Source organism: Aplidium turbinatum, chromosome 18 (assembly GCF_918807975.1).
Source record: "Aplidium turbinatum chromosome 18, kaAplTurb1.1, whole genome shotgun sequence".
In the NCBI taxonomy this organism is placed as follows: domain Eukaryota; kingdom Metazoa; phylum Chordata; class Ascidiacea; order Aplousobranchia; family Polyclinidae; genus Aplidium; species Aplidium turbinatum.
In genome coordinates, this window is record NC_137489.1 from 15,155,168 (window position 1) to 15,176,515 (window position 21,348).

The 21,348-nt window shown below is 38.1% G+C and overlaps 2 protein-coding genes across 2 annotated transcripts; both read left to right on the forward strand.

Annotated features, from left to right (window-relative positions):
* The first annotated feature begins 4,634 nt into the window (after window positions 1-4,634).
* LOC145787641 (uncharacterized) lies at window positions 4,635-9,228 on the forward strand. Its single transcript, XM_082599423.1, has 3 exons — window positions 4,635-4,732; window positions 7,698-7,913; window positions 8,301-9,228. The coding sequence occupies exons 1-3, from the start codon at window positions 4,697-4,699 to the stop codon at window positions 8,619-8,621; spliced, it is 573 nt and encodes a 190-aa protein (XP_082455549.1). The 5' UTR covers window positions 4,635-4,696; the 3' UTR covers window positions 8,622-9,228.
* Window positions 9,229-18,225: 8,997 nt separating this feature from the next.
* On the forward strand, window positions 18,226-18,717 carry LOC145787204 (zinc finger BED domain-containing protein 5-like). Its single transcript, XM_082598927.1, has one exon. The coding sequence runs from the start codon at window positions 18,226-18,228 to the stop codon at window positions 18,715-18,717; it is 492 nt and encodes a 163-aa protein (XP_082455053.1).
* Window positions 18,718-21,348: the final 2,631 nt, after the last annotated feature.

Below are 21,348 nucleotides of genomic sequence, written 5' to 3' on the forward strand. Positions count from 1 at the left end.
CTTTGAACTGCATCATTTTTTACCAAATTTTTGTCTGGTTCATGTGGTAGTTTTTATTCGTGTTACTAAGTAGTTTTAACTTTCACTGTATCATGTCAATGTTTATTGCACCATTTACCCATCTGGCAACTTTGACACTGTTGTCTGCTACCGGTATCAAAAAAGTTCAGAAGTTATTGCGGTCAGACAAACCGCTCCATACTCAGACCCTAAACAAGTCTTGGTCTGGTTGATTTGCTGCAATAAACCACTTTACATGACCAAAGTCGGCTAGAATCCAGGTTTTTTTAACACCGCCATTCTAGACTTTTAAAACATCTAAAATTGGGTCAAAGAAAGCAATCATTTCTTTAAAATTCACACATGGAAATTGTAATCAAAGGTAAATCATTTTTGATTATACGTCAACAGTGGCAAACGCAGGATTTTCTGAATGGGGGGGAGGCATTGACAGTAGCGTAGCCAGGAATTTTGAAAGGGAGGGGGTTGACGACCGGCGGGCGAAGCCCGACGCCGTTTTTGCCTAAGACGACACCCAGCGGCGGGGGTCTGGGGGTCCTCCCCCAGAAAATTTTGAAAAATTATTTTGAATTTGGTGCATTCTGAGAGCATTGTCAACAAAAATGTGAGTATGAATATTTTTGTAAAATGGTGCTGTCAGGTGGCATAGCAAAAGGATAAGATTATGTTTTTTTGGGCATTTTTCGGAAATAAAGCTAAGTGTCTATGTTTTGTTATTGCCAGTGACGATCGGTGAGGGAAAGCAAGGAAAGCAGTGCTTACCTTAGCAAAAACTATGCAAAATATAATGACTGAATTCTAGGTTTAACTTCTTATTACTTTTATCACGTCTATTTTAACTTGAAAATTACTGTAGCCTATTCGTGACTAGAATTACTCGTAACGCTTGTGAGTAGTCTAAGTCCTCACCAAACCGCATGTCTTACCTATAAATGCCAATTGACGCAAACGCTTCTGTCAGAAACAATCACTGAGGCTCCAGGTAAGCAACTATCAAACTTGCTTTCCCAGATTCAAAAATGTCAAAAAACACCTTCGTTTCATCCAATCTTCACTCGTTTTGCAAAACGTCACCAGCTGCTTAGCCAATCAGATGTGTTATGGTTATGGTAGGTTAGTTGTGCTTTCCCGGTGACGTCAATGCGTACATTCGCTAGAGCGACTAGACTTACTCTTCAGAATGGTCTCTCGTCACGGTACACGCACATCATCATAATGCCGAAATAATTGTTGCTGTTTTTTAATGCCTCCTCGCCATGTACTTTAGCCTACTGTAGCCTACTAGCTTTCATAGCCATGCCTTTGCCCTTTTTACAGCGTTGATATAACGTTACTTCGCCAATGAACGTTCAGGTGCGGATGCAATATTTAGTTTGTTAAGCTTCTATACGCAGGAGGCAAACTTATCCAGCTTTTTGTACAAATTGCTTGCGGTTGTAATGTGTAGGCCTAAGTGTTAGTTTTTGTAGTGTAGGCTTAACTGAATATCTGAGAATGAACATTCATGACGAATTAAACATTTAGACAACTATTATTCTATGTCTAACACATGATTTTGGTCCTGCAACGTTAAAATTAAGATTGTTCATGACTTCTAAACATTAAATGGATGTATGATCACGACATAGGCGAAGCACAATTTGACAGATTTTTATTTTTGATTTGTTTTGGAAATGCTCTCAGAGCGCACCAAACTGGAAGTGTTTTTCAAAAATTTCTGGGGGAGGCCCCCCAGACCCCCCGCTGGAAGTGTTGCCCTCGGCAACACGCCTTCGGGCTTCGCCCGACGGTTACGCCCTTCGTGCCTACTACCTTGCTGCAGCATATTTCCAAGTTGCTTTCCCAACGGTTTAAGCCACCGAACGTCACTGGTTATTGCTAATTCCTGGCTGAGATGTTTGAATGTTTGGTATTGGCAAAACTCGCTCTTTTAATGCAGTTTTGTTTAAAATTAGGCAAGTTTTTTTTTAGATTGAAAGCATCATTCCCAAGCATAAAAAGACTGAAAGCATGATTCTCAATATCGTGACGTCACACGCGTGCCAAAGGGGTTTGTAACCCCCAAGCCCCCCTGGCTACGTCACTGGCTATTGATATCCCAGACGTCTTCATGATATCCTATAGTATGGTTTTAGTTTAGACTGTATCCATTTCTTTCTCACTATAATAGGCTTACAGAACACTATACTACATTGGCATACCTGGGGTGGGGTAGGTGGATTCGGCCATGTATTTCGTATTGGCTTGGTCTATAGAACAACATTGCTTTGACAGTGCAATCCAAAACATATTAAATGCTTTAATCTACGTCGTAACTAGGCTACTAAAACATTTTTAAAGGGGGGGCATGGTTCAATGGCCTCCCCCCTGCGTACGCTAGTGTAGGCTACGTCAACATAAAGTACCGTACACGGAAGTTGACTTCTTTATTATGACCAACACAGAAAACTTTTTCAATTTTGAAATGGAAACACTGACCAGATTAGATGGAGACTTTAAATCGTCTTTTGTTGGGCACATATCATATTAACAGTGGCTTAATGTTAGTAGTTGCCACCAACTAGCCTACTTTGTAGGCTACAGTAAGTACGAGTTCTAAAAAAATGCCTCTATCTAGGAAGTAAAATTCAAGTTTAAAGTGATCTTGATCTTATTGTTCTTTAAGATCAAGATCACACAAAAAAGTGATCTTCAAGATCAAGATCACGCCCATCTCTGCTTGTAGGCTACCGGTATATCTCTCTGTCATTATTTCTCGCAACGTATTCATCATTATTTTTCGTGAATTTGTTGAAGTGGACTATATCGGATTTCAGCTGTTGCTTCCATTTGACTTAGATTAAGTATACTTATAGTTAGGTTATCTGTAGGTTACCACGTCTGATAACTTTTGCTTGTGGCCTCTGTGCCGGACCGTTGTGGTCGTCAGATATCAATAGCCTATCAATCATATTATACCATAGGGCCATAGGCGTTTATTACGGGCTTCTGGAATTTTGTACTGATGTAATCCGGCAAGTTACTTGCATTCCATAGTCCGCCGCTTTCTGCCTTATTGGTCATGTTGCTCATTAACTTGCTGCCTTGTTTCCTATAGTAGGCTAATCGACATGTCTTACATCCCTTCATTTTCGTATTTCGTCTGGTCGATTGTAGGCTACATAGGCGTAGGCTACTCTACTTGACATAGCATGTAAAGCGTTTTCTATTCAATATTTCATCCTTCAATTTACGATTATCATGGTGTCCGATTCAGCGTTTCATTTATTGCACCTTTAATATCATAGCCGTGTTCATCCTGTCCCGAACATAGGCTTTGTGGTAAGTAGCCTAAGCTATTGCATTTCGTTCCCTTCAATTGTAACCTTATATTTTTTGTTCTGTAGAATATCCTTCTTGATGGCCGGATGTCAGCGGCTGCACGAGACCTCTGCCTTACTCGACTGTCGGAGCTAACCAGCCGCTCCCTGGGAACAGAAGAACCGATAGCTCTCACGCCGTAGGGAAACAATGCGACCCGCCTTTCTGCTCACCGTGTTTACCGTGACTACTCGTCGTCCGTTATAATATCAATACTACATCAGTACATCACACTATAGAATTAAAAGTTACTGTACCGAAGTGGATGCGAAGGTAAATTTTGCCCCAAACAACAGGATGCTAGCGGATCCAGAGTGAGCTTAACTCGGAAGTGGAGTGGACCTTGAAAATCCAGAATCCGATCATCTCTCTAGTGTACAGACACCGGATCCAAATACTAAGTTACTGTGATTCATCTGATCTGGAATTAAAAAAAAAAAAAAACAGGATCCGGATCCTGAATTTTCTTAATTTTTATTGTCAATTATTACAAAAAGGTACGAATCTTTCATGGGCTCCTGGCAACATTTCCAAACCCGGAGAAAGTTTTGAACCATTGCGTTTCTGGCAACACTGAAATTTTAGTCAGATGCCATACCGCAAAATTTGTCATTTTTAATTTTTTACATAATAATTCAACGCCTGCAGACTTTGATTCAAAGTAAAAATGGCTGATTTTGCTGTCTGGGCAAACCTCGAAGTTGATGTAACATCATGGATTATAGTGTCCAATATGTAGCGCATAGTTTTTCAAATTGTATTCATTGGTTTTGGTTGTTGCATGTTTACTGCAATACGGTACAGTATATACGTGTTGAAAATGTTAATGTTGGAGAGATGAACATGCATAGATTACAAAGTAGGCTACTGGGCCTACATTAAGTTGACAAATGAAGATAAAGTTTATTTCATTATTAAGCCTACAACTAACATCTTTTACTGTAGTGGTGAGAGCGTCTGCGTGACATTTGAAAAGATATTGGTTTGATACCACCCCAGAGCACTCGCCTCAGAGGTGTCTTGGCTAAGACACTTAATAGAATACTGTATTATAATAAGGGTAGCAGCTGACTCAAAGGCTATATGTCACTACGCTGCTTCCTTATGTCTGTTATATTGCATCTGTGATTGCAGTGCACTGTAAGTTGTCACAATGAGTGTAAAATACAACATGATTATTATTCTTGCTTTTTTTGTTATAAAAATAACTGCAAAGACAAAAATTAGTAAACCAGCTATAACTAACAACCTGCAGGCACACCAATGAACTAGGTTAAGAAAATTTATTGCTGCTTAGATTTAGTTTATTACAAGGATGAATCAAAGACAACCTTCCCCTCATTATTTCAATGTAAGTAAATTAAAATTTGTAGCAGCCAAGTTTTGACATTGTGTACTGTATTTCTTTTTGTTGGTGGTCAAGGTTATATTCCCACTATCATACACTATATTATATAGTTTCTTCTGCATTCCGACAAAGAAAAATAAATTGGATTGAATAGGCTAGTGTTTCAAAATGAATAAGTTTGCAGATATTTTTTGTTGTAATTGCATTTGAAGGAATCTGAACAGGTTTTGAAATGAAATTCTAAAGTACATTTTTAATGACCTAATTAGGTTTAAAAACTAGCTTATCCATGTGTGCATGGATAAGCTAGATAAGCTAAGACAGTCTTTCAAAACTTCCAACCGGCATGGTGGGTAGTATTCTTTTTTCTATCAAAAAAAGTGCTTTTGTGAATCATGATAATATTGATTCTGAAGATGTTCAGCAACCATTTAAAATTGCACAAAAGCATGATTGTTGTTATTAAGAGTTCAAAGGCTTGTATTGTAAAGTACAAAGTTGCAGCCATGCAACACATTGCATGAAAGCTGCATAAACCTTGGCTTTTGCTACAAGAATCTTTGGAGCTGGTATACAAGTCCCCCCCTTGGTAAATCATGACAACAAGAATTGACCAAAACATGTGGATTGAAGTGTGTGAACAGTAAAGCAAAGGTAAAGTAGTTTCACCCTATATGTTTGGTCGATTCCTGTCTTTATCATGATTTACCAGGGGGGGACTTGTATAGCCTACCAGCTCCCAATTTTTATATGACCCATAATAAACAATCACGAAATGTTGGAAGCTTTGGTTCAAGAGCTGCTTTTGTCCAAGTATTATAAAATATTGCACAGCAATTATCTTCATAGCTCACAAAAAGGACTAAAATGGACTATTTATATGTTACTTCACAAAGCTCATACAGTCATATCATTCTAATACAGCTGTTCTTAAACTGGGGGTGGGGGCAAGGATTATCCAAGGGTGCGCAAAGGTGATAAGCTGTTGCAATAGTATACTACTGTACTGCACAAGTCGTAAACTGAAATGTTGGTAACACCTTACCTGGTTATACGATTATTGACTGGTGATTAGGGATGCCCAAAGTAGAATTTCGAATCCTTAAGATTCCATCCAGAATCGAATCTAAAAACCGCTTTTCTATCGGGTAATTGGATTCGAAAATAACACGGAGAAAAAAAATTTGAAAAATGCTCCGTCGATTCACAAAACGCCTGCATGTCATGTGCGTCGTGCATGCCAATCCGTTTCTGCATGTGATTAACAGAGGTCCCTTACGTGTATGTGCGCGCGTGTGTCATCTGGAGGAGATAAACATTCTACATTTGAAATTCGTCTCTGTTGTGAACGATTGAGAACTTGTTAAGATGATGGCTTTTGTAAAGCTTCTTTTTCATGCCGTTATGTGTATTTTCTCAATGAAAAGAAAAGGTTAAAAATTTAGGCCGAGGATTCTAGAATAGGATTCAAAATTCTAGATCTGAAAATGAATTCTAGAATAGGCAATTATTCTACTTTGGGCATCCCTACTGGTGATGTGACCTAGTTTTGACTTTAGTTCCCAGTACTTGTTCTTTCAATTGTTGTTTAGTCCATTGTTCCATAACAATGGCTGATAGCAATGATATTTTGTGTGAAAACGACGTTTCTGCACTTGCAAGTGTGATCAAGACAGAACTCAGAACAAACTTCTAAACTGTGAACCTGACATGCGGTGTGCAATTGTGCACTGTCTTCAACTAAGCCAAAAATTACACTGGCCTCAAAAAGGCAGCTACATCTTTCTCAGTAGTACAGGAAAAAGTAAATTGTGTTCCACTTAATCTTTTGATTTATATGTATGTTATAAGAGAAATGAAGTTTAATTAAAGTCTGTTTAAAAATTCAACATATGCAACTTGAAGACATGTTTACCAACATCACCAACTCAAGTTAACTAAGTGAAACTATTTTATGCAAGCTTTTAAGCTGTAACAAATGAGCCTAAAAATTCTAGAAAGGTACACAAACTAAGTAATGGCAACATACCTTTTTTTTAAAAACAAAAGGGCGATTACTTTAAACCCATATCAACGTAAAGTCAATCGAGGATCCGTGTAAAGCAGATACAAAAGCATCAATAAATTTGAGAAAAATGCGAACAATGTAATATAAACAACGACCTTTTAGAGTACATGTTAATTTAAACATAAAATGATTGGTAGTGTCTGTTAAGCCAGGACCTTTGAAATTCTTGATTTGAAACAGAAGAATTTCAAAGGTCTCAAATCAAGAATTTCAAAGGTCCTGGCTTAACAGACACTACCAATCATTTTATGTTTTAATTGACATGTATTATACTCTAAGTCTAAAAGGTCGCCGTTTATATTACAGTGTTTGCATTTTTCTCAAATACCTTTTTTGTAAGTTTTTTAAGAAAGGCTTGTTCTGAAATTGAATCATCGCAATTTTGCATACTTCACTCATAACAAACACGGAATGGCCCGTTTCGGTGAGTCTGATTCGGTGAGTTCCCTATTCGGTGAGAGCCCTATTCGGTGATTTTTTTTTTAATTATTGGGTACCGTAGCCTAATTATCATTGCCGTTATAGGGTTAAGGGTTAGGGTCTTATTTTAACATTTAGCGACGTTAAAACGATGTAAAAGCAGCAATGATAATGAGGGTACGGTATACGGTACCCAATAATCTTCAAAAAAAGAATTCAAAAAAATCACCGAATAGGGCTCTCACCGAAAAAGGCTCTCACCGAATAGTAGCAGACCCTAACAAACATGACGTATTGGTACAGGCACAGCCTTGAGATTGGTAGTTTATAGTTTTCACTTTAAATTGCCATATTGAGTTTCATCCACCGTCCTTTTACCTAATTCCAGACAAACTACGGTAATCTTTAGTTTAGTGTGACATATGGATACTTACTAACTTATGTGTGATGTGAAATAACATTTTTTATGCATATTCATAGAATCGAGATCAAACCCCAAGGCCAAATCACGGCGACAGAGGTAGCATGAATAGTCCATCTAACAACTGGCAGTCACCTTGGAGAAGGCAACCTAATTTTCCACAAAGCAACAGGTTTCCAAGTAATGGCGGGCCTGCAAGAAATAACTGGAGAGGCAATAATAATTCTCCTTACCACAGTTTCAATTCACCAAATCGAAATAGCTTTTCACCTCAGGTAATACTATTGCTACCTATTTGTTGGTGTTCTTTCCTTTTTTTAATTTTTTGTCTGGTTTACTTTTTGAAACCGAGTAATACATCATGTGCTAAGGTATACTATTGTTATACTATTTTTAGTCCTCATTAAATGTACATTTGGCAAACGTATCAAAGAAAAACATTTGAGTTAAATGGTAATTTGCCGATAATTTTACCTAAATCAATCTTATTTACATTGATGCAACGCCTGCAGACGTGAAAAAGCGGTGGCTTAACTGTCGGGGCGAAACCACGGTGATAAACTCAACTTTCTTATAAAACGTTTTTTTTTTTTTTTTTGACTCATGTCTGCATTGTAGTTGTACAAAGATTAGTCGTAATAAAACTTGTATTTTTGCTGTAGGTTCGTAGCAGCAATTCAACTCCTTCACGATATTCCTCGGGACATAATAGTTCCTCTGACAATTCTGGCTTTTTACCATTCACTCCTAGCCCGAGAAGACATTGGTCACCATATCCTCGAAGAGGACACCACTCACAAGGCAGAAAGTCTTTTGACCGTTCTTTTCCCCAGCAAAACCAGCCCCAAGAGCCAATCGAAGCTTATTTTAAGCCTTCAATGTTGCGTGACCCATGGGAGAATTGTCAACTGTCTTCAATTGCCGACACAGAAGCGAAAAAGAATTCAGTCAGTTCAAAATCTCGGCGTTACTTCACAGATTAGATGCTAGTTATTACACATGGTGTGCTAAGCCTCCACAGTATTTGTAATTCCGGACAATTGAAGCAGCAGAGATACAGACCAAGAGTAGATGTGATCTTAGGAAGAATCAAAGATTTGTGCCACTTGTGATGATGTTGAACATTTTCCACCTGAACGAAAGAAAGAGGCGTTTTTCACCTGAAGGCTCGTTGTGGAGTCTCAGTAGCTATTGACGCTACGAATGAAGTCGTGGTAAAAACTTCTGTAGAGAGTTCGCTTTGATATATTCTTGAGTCATTTCTTGGTCCAATATTTCAACTTAATTGCTCTTTCACCATCTCAAATGATGACAAAACTGCTATTACTATCATTGCCTCTTTTTGTATTACTTGGGAGGCCCAAACCGAAATCGTCTATGAAACATTTTCTCATACTTTTGTTTTATGTCTTTCGTATTAATGATTGTTTGATTTACCAAAAGCCGGGACTTTACTAGCAAAGCCCTGAACAAGGTCGACGTGTATACTTGATTGCTAATGCTATATATCTGCGCACGACCGCAGTATTTTGAATCAGTAATGATGCAACTTGTGAATTTATTAAAAGCAAAATTCTTTGTATATTCCAAGACGAAAGTTGCTAAATGAAATTGAAATTCTCGTTTTTACAGTCTATATAATCAGTTTGAACAAAGAGTTTCAAAGCTTATCGCAACTCATGCGGAACATCAATGTTTGAAACTAGATAATATCTAGTACAGCGGTTCTCAACCAGTGGGCCAGAGAGCATTTTGAATTGGCCCACAGACCAATATAAAAACCTATATTTATTTAAGAATTTACTTTCATTTGTGTCACTATACTTAATTTTACAGGAATAATGGCTTAAGGAGAACTAATGGCTTCCAGGTTCGATTCCTGTAGATTACAGTGTTAGATCAACGTTGACGGTAGCCTATTAAGTTATTTATGACGTAACATTAGAGCACAGCGTTACATCAACGTTGAGTTTTTACGGAGTTGCCAGTTTTAATGCCAAATTTCAGAAATTTGGCCTTTTTTTAGGTGGTTTGGCCGGAAAAAATGTTTTGGCAGTTAATTACAATTTTTTGGCATTTTTCATGATAAGTTAGCTGGAAAACTATTGTGTGGCAGTTATGCCATTGATTGACATTTTTTTTTGCTTTTTATGATTTGAAAAGAAGAAATAAATGGTTTTACTAATCACATTCTTTTAAATTTCACTGCGCCATTTAATTATAAAACTATCCTTTTCGTATCTATAGGTAAAAGATTTTCGGAAAATTATGTTAAAAACAGAACTTTTTGCCGTATGCTGCTTTTACAACCAGCCGTATTTCAGTACCTTAGTAGGCTAAATGATGTATAACATTAAAAGTGTCGATCAGCTTAAATTTGGCAATTTTTTTTTAGCTGTTTGGCAGATTTTTAACGTTGGTTTGGCAGTTTTTTTCAAATTCCACCTGACAACCCTGCCAGATAACTTCTGCAGGTGCGTGTGCTGTTTGGTTCAGTTGCTGTTAAAGAGTTTAAATTTAGGTTCAGAACCTAAGACTTAGTTAAAATGTCAAAACGAAAGTTTAATGAAAATTACATTAAGTATATATGGATTTACACCAATTTTTGACAACAGAGAAGAAAAAGGACAATGCGTTTTATGTTAGGCCAATAAATTTTTTGGTCGTCATTCATTGAGGCCATCAAAACTGAAACTTCACCTGGAAAAAGCTCATCCAAATTACAAGGATAAAGATGAGAACTTTTTTAAATTAAAGGAAGGTAGTTTGAAACGTCAGCGCTTGGATTCAAAAGAGGAATTCCAGCAACAATCCAAAAGCATTGTAAAAGCATCTTATGTAGTCAGTTTTATGATCGCAAAGCAATGCAAATCGTACACAATTGGCTAGACTCTCATTAAACCATGAGCTGCAGAAATGGCTAGAATTGTACTTGGTGAAAAAAGCAAAATAAAATTACTGCAAATTCCTCTTTCAAACGATACTGTACAGCGTAAAATTGCTGATTTGTCCGAAAATATAAAAGACTAGGTAATTACAGAAATAAAAAATTCTCAATTTGGATTGTTCTCAGTTCAACTTGATAAAACTACCGACGTTGCCTCTTGCTCCCAGCTCTTGGTGTTTTGCAGATACATGTCAGAAAAGGACATAAAAAGCAACTTGCTGTTTTGTTCTGCGTTAGAGGCCAATACGAGAGCTGTTGATGTGATGGAAAAGTTGGAAGCGTTTTTTGATCAAGAAGGACTTGAGTGGGAAAATGTTTGTGGTAAGGCACCTGCAGCTAATAGGGCCCGCTAATTTTCAAACCTCAATATTTTTCTAAATACTGCATAGTTTTGAACGAAACTTGGAATGAGGATACTTTAGGTCTATCTAAACGACATATCTATGAAACAAGTTTCTAAGTAAAAGGAGTTGTAAAATATTAAAAAAATCTCAAGCGGGCCTTATTAGATGCACGTGTTGTGAATAAGACCCGGTTTGAATTAGCACCAAAAGTGATGGAAAAGGTGTATTTTCACTATAACAACACCACAAAACAAATTCTAATCGACAACACAGGCACATAACTAATAATTAAATACACAGAGACAACTATTTCCTCCCCCGCCCAATGCTCCATTTTTTAAAAAAGCGACATGGTGTTTTTAGATATGGTAGTAGTCCGGTTGCCAAATCCAATTTTTTGGCTGAACCTGGAAATTTTATGCAAAGTTTTTTTTTTTATTGATTTTGGTAGCCTAGAGTCTACTCTTTCAGAATCTGCCGGGTGCACTCCGCGCACCCTTGAGCGTTTTGAGAAATTCAAGATGGCGTCCAAAATGGCTGCCGTTTCAGATAACTCCCTATAACTCAGTTAGTATTTGACCTAGGATGATAATTTTGGTGTCTAACCATATGTTTTGAGGGGCAAAGAATACATTGAAACTATTTATTTGACTGGTTGGGGATTGCATCATGTAGAAATGCAATAATGCCGCCAATAGGGCTGCCATATTACAAATTTCAAACAAAAACAAACAAATTCACTTGTATTTGGTCTAGAATGATAATTTTGGTGTCTATCCATATGTTTCGTTGACAAGGAATCCCTTTAAGGGATTAAAACATTTGCATATAAATTATATCAAAGCAAAATCCAAAATGGCTGCTGATATATTTGCCAAATACTTACTGTAAATTTCCTTATCTCGAACTCCCACTATGCTACGTAATCACTTTGCTTTCTGACTGATAATCGCGAACTTGCGTCTCAGCAGGCTTGTAAGAAATATCGTAAAATAAGTATAAAGAAATAAGTATAAGAAAAGTAAGTAGAGAAGTAAGAAAGTGTTCTTATAACGAGGTATTACGCTTTAAGCGTTCAGCTGTAAAAGCTGCAACAATGGAGCGATCCTGTCTTGGCATATCTCATGCATCAGACGGTTTGGTACAAGTAGTTGTCGATACTTTTGATGCTGAAATCTCGTCGCAAAATGGAAAACTTTCCACCCACTCGTTAGCTGTTCTGGTTACACATCCTGAATCACCATCTGATGCCGATCGATACCATAGAGAGACAATCCCACGAATTTCAAAGGAGGAGATGTCGGAGGCAATAGAATGTGATGTCACTATACAGAGATACAACGGTTCCAAGAAACCAAAAATGCCAGAGAGTGTTGCTGTTAGAACAGTTCTCTCACTCAAGTTACTTGCGCAACAGGCTACTCTAAAACAAAGAGCGGACGAAACTGACTTCGCCTTCTTTCAGGATGTTCAGAAACAGAATTGTCCCGAGTACAATGGCTACAACACAGCTCTTACACGCAATCAAGGCCAAACAGAACAACCTAAGACGGCATACCTGCCTTTGATTGATCCTGTGCCATCCCACCCAGATACAATAATGACAACAATGGTGGAAGCTCAAAAGGTGACACATAATGCTGACCAAAAGTTTGTGTTATTTACCTGTGACTTACAACTATATAAAGTTGCATTACATGTGAAGTGGGCTTACCCAGAAAGGTTTTCAGATGTCATCCCGCGCTTGGGTGGTATGCACTTTTTGATGAGTTTCATAGACTGCATCGGGGCTCTGATCGGCTGTTGGATCTTGAGGCATGCAAACAAATGTTTCCTATTTCTTTGCCGCTGGTCATGTGCATTATGCAAGGTATAGGATGTGCTACCTTAGGGCAATGGAAGCCCTCCCAGAAGAGGTACTAGTCCGGTTCATGAAAGGGGAGCATGTGATGAGGCACCTGCGCGGACTATGGAATGGCCTATGGAGTAATATGTTTATAGAAACTACTTTCATGAGATATGGCCATGCCCCAAATGGCATCATAGGAATAACCTTGAAGCCGGATACGCTCAAGATCTGGGCATTGAGTCTTTATACATGTAGTACTGTGGAGGCTGCTCTGGGCGAAATGCTTGGAGATTCTGGAGACCAGGGAAGTGGGCATAAGGAAGAAAAGAAGGCACGGATAAAGAATGACAACAAGGACCGAGAAGCCATAAGGACGAAGCTTCAAAAATGTATGGATCCACCTGATCCCAAGAAACATCCAGAGGATCTAGTGAACATTGCAACTGGTCAACATGGAACCCCGGCAGTGAATGTGCAGGAGGCTGTGCAGAAAGGATTCAAACAGATGTGAGAATTTGGAGAGAATTTACCTGATGGCTTACATGAAACAATTCGTAAGACCGTGACTACCATGGTGGATACAAAGAAACATGTGAATGTGGGAGGTAGTAAAGTGTACGACATGAATGTCATCTACTCCAGGGTCATAGGCCAACAGGCTAGTGGGCGTGATGTTGACATAAAAGATGTCCTATCCTACGAAGTGGCCCCAGTACCAACGTCTATGTTTGACCCCACAGAAGAAATAAGAGCTGCAAGATCAAAGTCTTCCTTAAAGCGACAGCTTCAGGTTGAGGTATCTGCTCGGACAACAGCAAGTGACACTTCAGTACTTGTGATTGATGGTTCAGCCCTACTCTTTGTGATTTCTTGACCTGCAGAGGGCACCACTACAGACTACGCAAACAACTTGAAACACGCCATTACCAAGAGACTAAAAGTTGGGGACGTTCACCTAGTGTTCGATCGGTACTACGATTACAGTACTAAGAGTGTCACCAGAAGTGCTAGGGCCACTGGAGTTAGCCGAGTCCACGAGCTGCAGTTGAACACCAAGTTACCACCTCAAAAGACTGCATTGACGATGACCGAAAACAAGAAGCAGTTGATAAACCTGATTGTCAAACTTCTGATTGAAGACGAGTCATTCCATGAATACACTCAAACTCACAAGTTGATAGTGATTGTTGAGGACGTTGCCCGATTTGAGATCAGCCATGGTGGTGTAGTGATCAGAAGGACAGACCGTTCAAGTAGTCATGAGGAGGCGGACAATATCATTGTCCAACAGGTGATGCTGTCTGCTCGAAATAATGAAGAGAGTGATATAACTGTGATATCTGATGACACTGACGTTTTCATTTTCTTGCTTCATTATTATCACGTTGGAAGCATGAAAAATCGTATCACCATGGAATCACCAATTAAGGAACGAACAATCATTGACATTGGAAAAACTGTAGAGAAGCATGTGTCTTTTGTGAATGAACTCCTGCCAGCCCATGCTCTTACTGGGTGTGATACGGTAGCATGCTGCTATGGGGTTGGAAAAGGTACTGCATTGAAGGTTCTGAAAGATGGTCACTCACTGTCACTTTTAGGGGTCATTGATTCTCCCATAGAATCAGTGATTGCGCAGGCAAGCACATTCATGTCAGCCTGTTACGGTCAATATACTACGAGTAAATCAATGTCCGAAGCACGCTGGAGGGCATGGGCATTCAAAACGGGTCGGGCCTCCGCGGTACCACCAAAACTTTGTTCCCTTCCTCCTACAAGTGAGACCTTTAAAGAGAATGTAAGAAGGGCCCATCACCAAGCCATTATGTGGCGTTCAATGGAAGACAGCAATTCGTCTGAACTTGATGCAGAAATGTACGGATGGGTGAAAGGCTCGAAACTTAAAACGCTACAACCGGTCCTCCTTCCCGCAAATGTTGAACTCACCCCAGAAACTGTCATGATCAGATGTGGATGCAAGAGTGACAACCCCTGCAAAACGCTTTCTTGCAGCTGCACAAGGGATGGTTTGAAATGTGCAATATTCTGTGCGTGTTATGCTGCAGGTTTCAGCCAGACTCTTACTTAGCATTTTAATTCAATTGGACAACATCACAGATTTATGGACTAGGTGACTTAATGACGAGATGATAACCACAACTGACTGTCCCGTGACTGTGAGAGAGGCTTGTACATTACTAATGATAACATTTGTGATAACTAATGGTTACATTTGTGAGTGATGTTATATGTTAGATGGTGTTTCACAAGCAAAAGTCGCAGAAATAATGATTTTCTATAAGTATTCAGCAAATATATCAGCAGCCATTTTGGATTTTCCTGCGATGTAATTCATATGCAGCTGTCTTAATCCCTTAAATGGATTCCTTGTCAACAAAACATATGGATAGACACCAAAATTATTATTCTAGACCAAATACAAGTGAATTTGTTTGTTTTTGTTTGAATTTTGTAATATGGCAGCCCTATTGGCGGCATTATTGCATTTCTACATAATGCAATCCCCAACCAGTCAAATAAATAGTTTCAATGTATTCCTTGCCCCTCAAAACATATGGTTAGACACCAAAATTATCATCCTAGGTCAAATACTAACTGAGTTATAGGGAGTTATCTGAATCGGCAGCCATTTTGGACGCCATCTTGGATTTCTCAAAACGCTCAAGGGTGCGCGGAGTGCACCCGGCAGATTCTGAAAGAGTAGACTCTAGGCTACCAAAATCAATAAAAAAAAAAACTTTGCATAAAATTTCCAGGTTCAGTCATACTTCTGCCGGACTATAGGGATGATAAAGTATTTTGATTCTGAAAATGATATTTCCATTGCAATAACAAATTGGATTAATGGTGTAACAAGAATTGTTTAGGTCACTCAAGCCTTTAACCCTCACTTTCTTAACCAGGGATGCACAACGTTACCCCAGGGGCCCATGGGCCTCATTACCAAAATTAGCCTATAGTCTGATCATCATTATCAGTCTTGCTTTAATTAGAAAAAAAGTTCAAATTTATTGGTTTTACTGCATCAGCATGCACATATCTTTCACATAAAATGCAAAAAAAACGGAAGTCAAAGCGGTTTGTTAACTGCAGAACAGTCTAAAATATGTGAAAATTAATAAAACCACTCAATTTCAGTCCCCCCAAACTTCAACTTTCCATAACTCAAAAAGTTCTCAACTTTAGGCTTTGAAACTTTACCAGTTAGTCTCAATTCACCATAGTAGCAATCAGAGCTTCCAATTTTGTTTAAAAGATTTGTGACAACGGAGATCCAGAGGGTGGGCCTTATTACTGGCCGGGCCTTATTAGCTGCATATGCCTTATATGCACTGACGGTGCTCCTGCCATGTTAGGAGCCAGAAGTGGTTTACAAACATTAGTTCGTAGTCGTTCGCCTAATGCCGTCTCAATGCATTGCATGATACACAGACAAGCCCTTGCATCGAAAACTCTTTCAGAATCTCTTCAAGATGTTCTGAACACAGTTATCAAGGCAGTAAACTTTGTTAAGAATGGAGCATTAAACACACGCCTATTCAGAAAATTATGCTCTGAAATGAATGCTGAACACTTGAATTTACTTTATCATACTCGGGTCCGTTGGCTGTCCAAAGGTAATGTTTTGGTAAGAGTTTTTGTCGTTGAACTACGTGAAGAATTGAAAGAATTTCTTAACCGGCAAGGAAAGGACGAATTGGAATCTTGCTTTGGTGATATTAGGCCTACCCATAGGTGTAGGCTACGAGACGGGGGTGCAATCGCACCCCCAATCTGTCGAGAATTTGGGCAAGATTTCATATTTGGGCAAGAATTCATACATATCTACCTGTTAATTTTATAATCGCCTTGAATATCAAGGCAAGTATCAGAAGACCAAGCGATGCATATTGTTTCTAAAAAAGCGTCTAACAAGCCAATCGTGTTTTTGTGTAATAGATTATTACGTTACATTTACAGACATAAAGCTTGCGTTTATTTGAATTCATATCCCTCTTTGGTGGTCCATCGCATTGTACAAAAACAATTACATTTTAGAAATCCTTTGTTTTTTCCAAAAAGCAAGTTTAAATAATAGATTGCTGTCAGTTTTGATACAAGAGACTGGGTTTGCAAAGGCCTGACTCATAAAAAGGCGCCAGAATCTGTATTTTGTTGTTTCAGAAACGCTATTTTTAACTGCTACTGTAGGCCTACTTCTATAAAAAAACAATTTATGTCATTGTGCGGGCTGAAAATTGATTGGCATCTGTTATCATCCATTTAAAGTTTTAAACGTTGGCATAGTATGGCCAACGTTAATTCAACGTCTAAATGACATTTGTCTGTGTGTGACTGTGAATACCGGCGCAGCGCGTTATCTCTTCGAAGCCTTTGTCGCATGTTGAAAGATGCAATATCAACCTTAGCGAACAATTGTTATCCGCTTGCTTGCTTCAACCAAGGCATATTATTTGAAGTTATTTTTTCTACACTTTTTCTTTAAATAACAAGGCCTCTCTGTGTTTTGCTACATCAGCATGATAGTTCAGCGAAGTGAACATTTATACACTCATGAAAGTATAGACGAATTTCTCTTCAGTTTATATTAACTGCATTTTGTAAAGTGAGCTGTTTAATGTTAATCCTTTAAGCATAAATTGAGAAAGGTTATGCTAAATATTTCTTGACGATTTGCTCATAGTAAATTTTGTATTATATTTGAATAAGGATGCACTAGTTGAATTATTGGCTGTATGACTGTTACGACTATTCATTTGGATTATTGTTTGTACGGATTTATCACTTCAAGCCCTGCTTTGGTGAGTCGACTGAACTGTCCCTTACACCAGCTCTACTTAGGATATCTGCACGCTAAATTTGTTAAACAAACTTGTGACCTTGTGGCCAACTTGCGACCTGTGACCTTGCAACCTTTCTGCCACAATAAACTAACAGAACTCAAGACCGTGTTTAAATTCAATCTACTTGGCTTGTGTCTCTGTCTTAATTGTTGGAGGTCTCAAAACCGTACAACCAAGCGACGCATATAATAATCCGATCCACTGTTTGGCGCCAGTGAGAAAGATATTCTCTATGGTAGCCTACAATTTGCGTCAAAATTCAACACCACCCTCCTTAGTCTTCAAAAAGAGAATTTTCGGAAGATACAAATAATGCCAACCAACAAAAGTGGATTATATTTGGGCATCAATTTTTTCGCACCCCCAAAAAATATGCTTCCCGTACACCTATGGGCCTACCTTCATATCTAAACTTGCTTATCTAGTTGATATTTTTGAACAATTGAACCGAATTGAACGCTTAAATCTCAAGCTACAAGGAAGAGATACAACTGTAGGCTACTTGATTTTATCGACACCTTAAATGCGTTTGTGCAAAAGCTTGAAAACTGGAAACGAAAAGCTGAGAAAGGAAATTTTGCAATGTTTGAGACCCTTTCATCTGTGATTGAAGGCAACATGGACATGAATCTATCGTCTGAAATATTGCAACATCTTGTCAATCTTCGGAAAGAATTTTTGACCTACTTTCCCGAAATACTTGCTTTAGATTTGGAGCTGGTGGGAAAGCCTTTTGCAATACCAATAGAAAAAGTTGCTGATGATTCTCAGGATGAGCTCATGGACTTCAGAAACGACTCTGCCTGTAAAGACATGTTTGAGACTTTATCGACCTGTGAGTTTTGGCCAAAGGTGTGTGTTTTGTACCCACGTATCAGTAAAGAATGCATCAAAGTGCTGTTGCCTTTCAGCAGTACGTATTTATGTGAAGCAGGCTTTTCCACTTTGTTGCAGATGAAAACAAAGGCTCGAAACCGATTAAATGTGGAAGATGGTATGCGTTGTGCGCTCTCTTCAACCTCACCAAACATTAATGTATTGGTCGATAATGTTCAGCAGCAAGTATCTCACTAATGCACGGTTGAATAAACAATCTATCTTGAAATATGTTCTGCTGTTTTTTGTTCCAACTAAACCTATTTTATACTTTTTTCTTTCATAAAAATTTATTGGGCCACAGAACTTTTATGGCCATGAAAATGGGCCACGTAAGAAAAAAGCTTGAGAACCACTGATCTAGTAGATATACTGACCTAACTGGGATAGAAATCCTGGGTAGGCTACACCTGTGTTTTAAGTGATAGTACACCGAGTTGATTTCACGCAGCAACGCGTCATTAATAGGCCAAACCTATGCTATGTTAATTCCGAATCTGCGTCCATAGGTCAAAGTCTTTGTAGACCTATCTGTGCAAATCTACAATGACTAAAATGCCAGAACTGTCCTACTAGAGCCCACTACGTTCTGCTGTATGGCATAAAACATCATGCTTGGTTTGGAACGTCGTGACTAGAGATGTAAATGCAAAAAAAACACTCGTTTTTTGTTTTTTTTTTGGTTTTTTTTGGTTTTTTTCATATTTTTCTGGAAAAGTTGCAATTTTTTTGCAATTTACAGCTTAGTTTCATTATAGTGCTCTTGAAAAACATTAAATTACTAAAAATAGTTTTATTGGTGTGCTGAAATTCCTAAGTGTTTGTGTTTGGCAGCATATGTTCTTGCATAGTCCTATGAGGACCTATGTTGTTTCGCTTTCTTCTTCATTCTCTGGCATGTTTGTGGCAGTAGACCTGACAAACATTGAATTAATGAAATTTGATACATGACATAATGTAGATGAGTTAATTTCTTTTTCCTTTAATGGAAGTTAGCCTATGATGTTAGTATACTGTGGTACTGGTTATTCTTGTACACACTCAATGGGTTGACGAAACTTTGACAAAACAAGGTGGCAGTATTCAGTACACACATTTACCTTGTTTGTGGACGTGGTAATTTACTAATGCAAGCTATTGCCAATAGCTTGTTTAAACATGTTTTGTAACCGATAGCTTGCCAACGATGTATATGCTTTATAAATGTTGAAACAGAAGTATTCTTTTCGTGTGTTCTAAGATCTTGGATTGGACACTTCGTCATTGATGCTTCTTGCAGATTATTTGGGACATATAATGCAAGAGACCTTATCACTGATATTTTTAGCTGTCAAAAGTTAGTGCATTTGTCAGAAAAGGTTTAGGTTAATGTTCCTTTCAAATGCCCACCACCCATGTTGACTATTGCTAGTAACTACCATTCTACCAACCTTGAATGAAGAAATTTTTCCTTTAAAGTGGGGTTTTTCAGCACTGCTCAGTGCTCAGTGTTCACATAGTGAATAAATGCTTTATAATGCTTTTCCTGACAAGAATAAAGTTTTACCCATATTCCCACAATGCAGGATAAAGATACAAAACAAACATCAAAGATGAAAACTTATTTTATTTGAGAACTAGGCCTACTGTTTTTTGAGATAAAAAGAAATTGACCTCTTGTCGTTACGCACCAATAAAACCATGATGCAAACTTTAATTTTTTTTATTGGGCAGAGGAAAGATTGACGAAAAGTTAGACAAAAACAAAAAAAGTGCTTAAGTCTCAAAGTTCTGCAAACTAGTTCAAATTGGATGGATTAAGTGCAACTAATAACCATACTTCTTTTAAACATGTCTATGACAGCACAATGGTGTGATTAAGGGAAAACAAACATGACTATGACGTCACAAAGGATTATGGAATCTCTTCAGGGAAAATAAAAAAACATCAAAACGTTTCCATCTTTCACTACATTTAAATATGATTTGGGCTAAAAGTTGGGACTTTAGCACTACACTGCTTTTGCCAAACTTGTCATCAATCTTTCTTCTACCCAATTATTTTTTTTTAAATTTACGCACCATGGTTTTATTGGTGCGTAACGACAAGAGGTTAATTTCTTTTTAGCTCAAAAAGTAGTAGCCAAAACTTGTTTTAATATTCATAAACAGATAGCCCACCCCATAAAACATGGGGGTAGAGCTAAAACTTATGTAAATATGTTGAGCGGTTCTTGAGGTATTGCCGTTTTTCTATTGCTCCTTATCTATAAAGCCACTTAGTGGCTAAGGTTATTTCACTTATAACTCGAGAACCGCTTGTGTGATTTTCATCACGTTTGCACCAAATGCACATCAACTGGAACAACTCTTGACGTTGTACTGGTAATGGTGTGGTGTGCTGGTGAAAAGTGCCTTTGTGAAGTAGAGAAACAGGACCCTTACCACCTGGTCCTAACGTAACATGCCCATTAACCAAAATCCCAGGTGGCTTCGAAACTGTACACGAGTGCGGTACTGCATTTAACAACTGGCTGAACCAAATTACAGACAATACTTGAGATGTGCCAACCATAGGACACTGTGTTACTATTTGAGACGATGAGAAACCTTTATGGCTCGTGTGTTGAGACTTGAGAGACATATTGTCTCATTTGAAAGATGTTATACGAGTTATGAGACTATTTTTTTGTTGAAAGAGACGCTATTGCAATGAGTTTACCCTAATTGCTGCATATTGTGACATTTATTAAAAAAATAGGTAAAAAAAACAAAAAAAACAAAAAAAACGAATAAAAAACAAAAAAAACGATAAAAAACAAAAAAAACGAGCTCGTTTTTTTTAAAAAC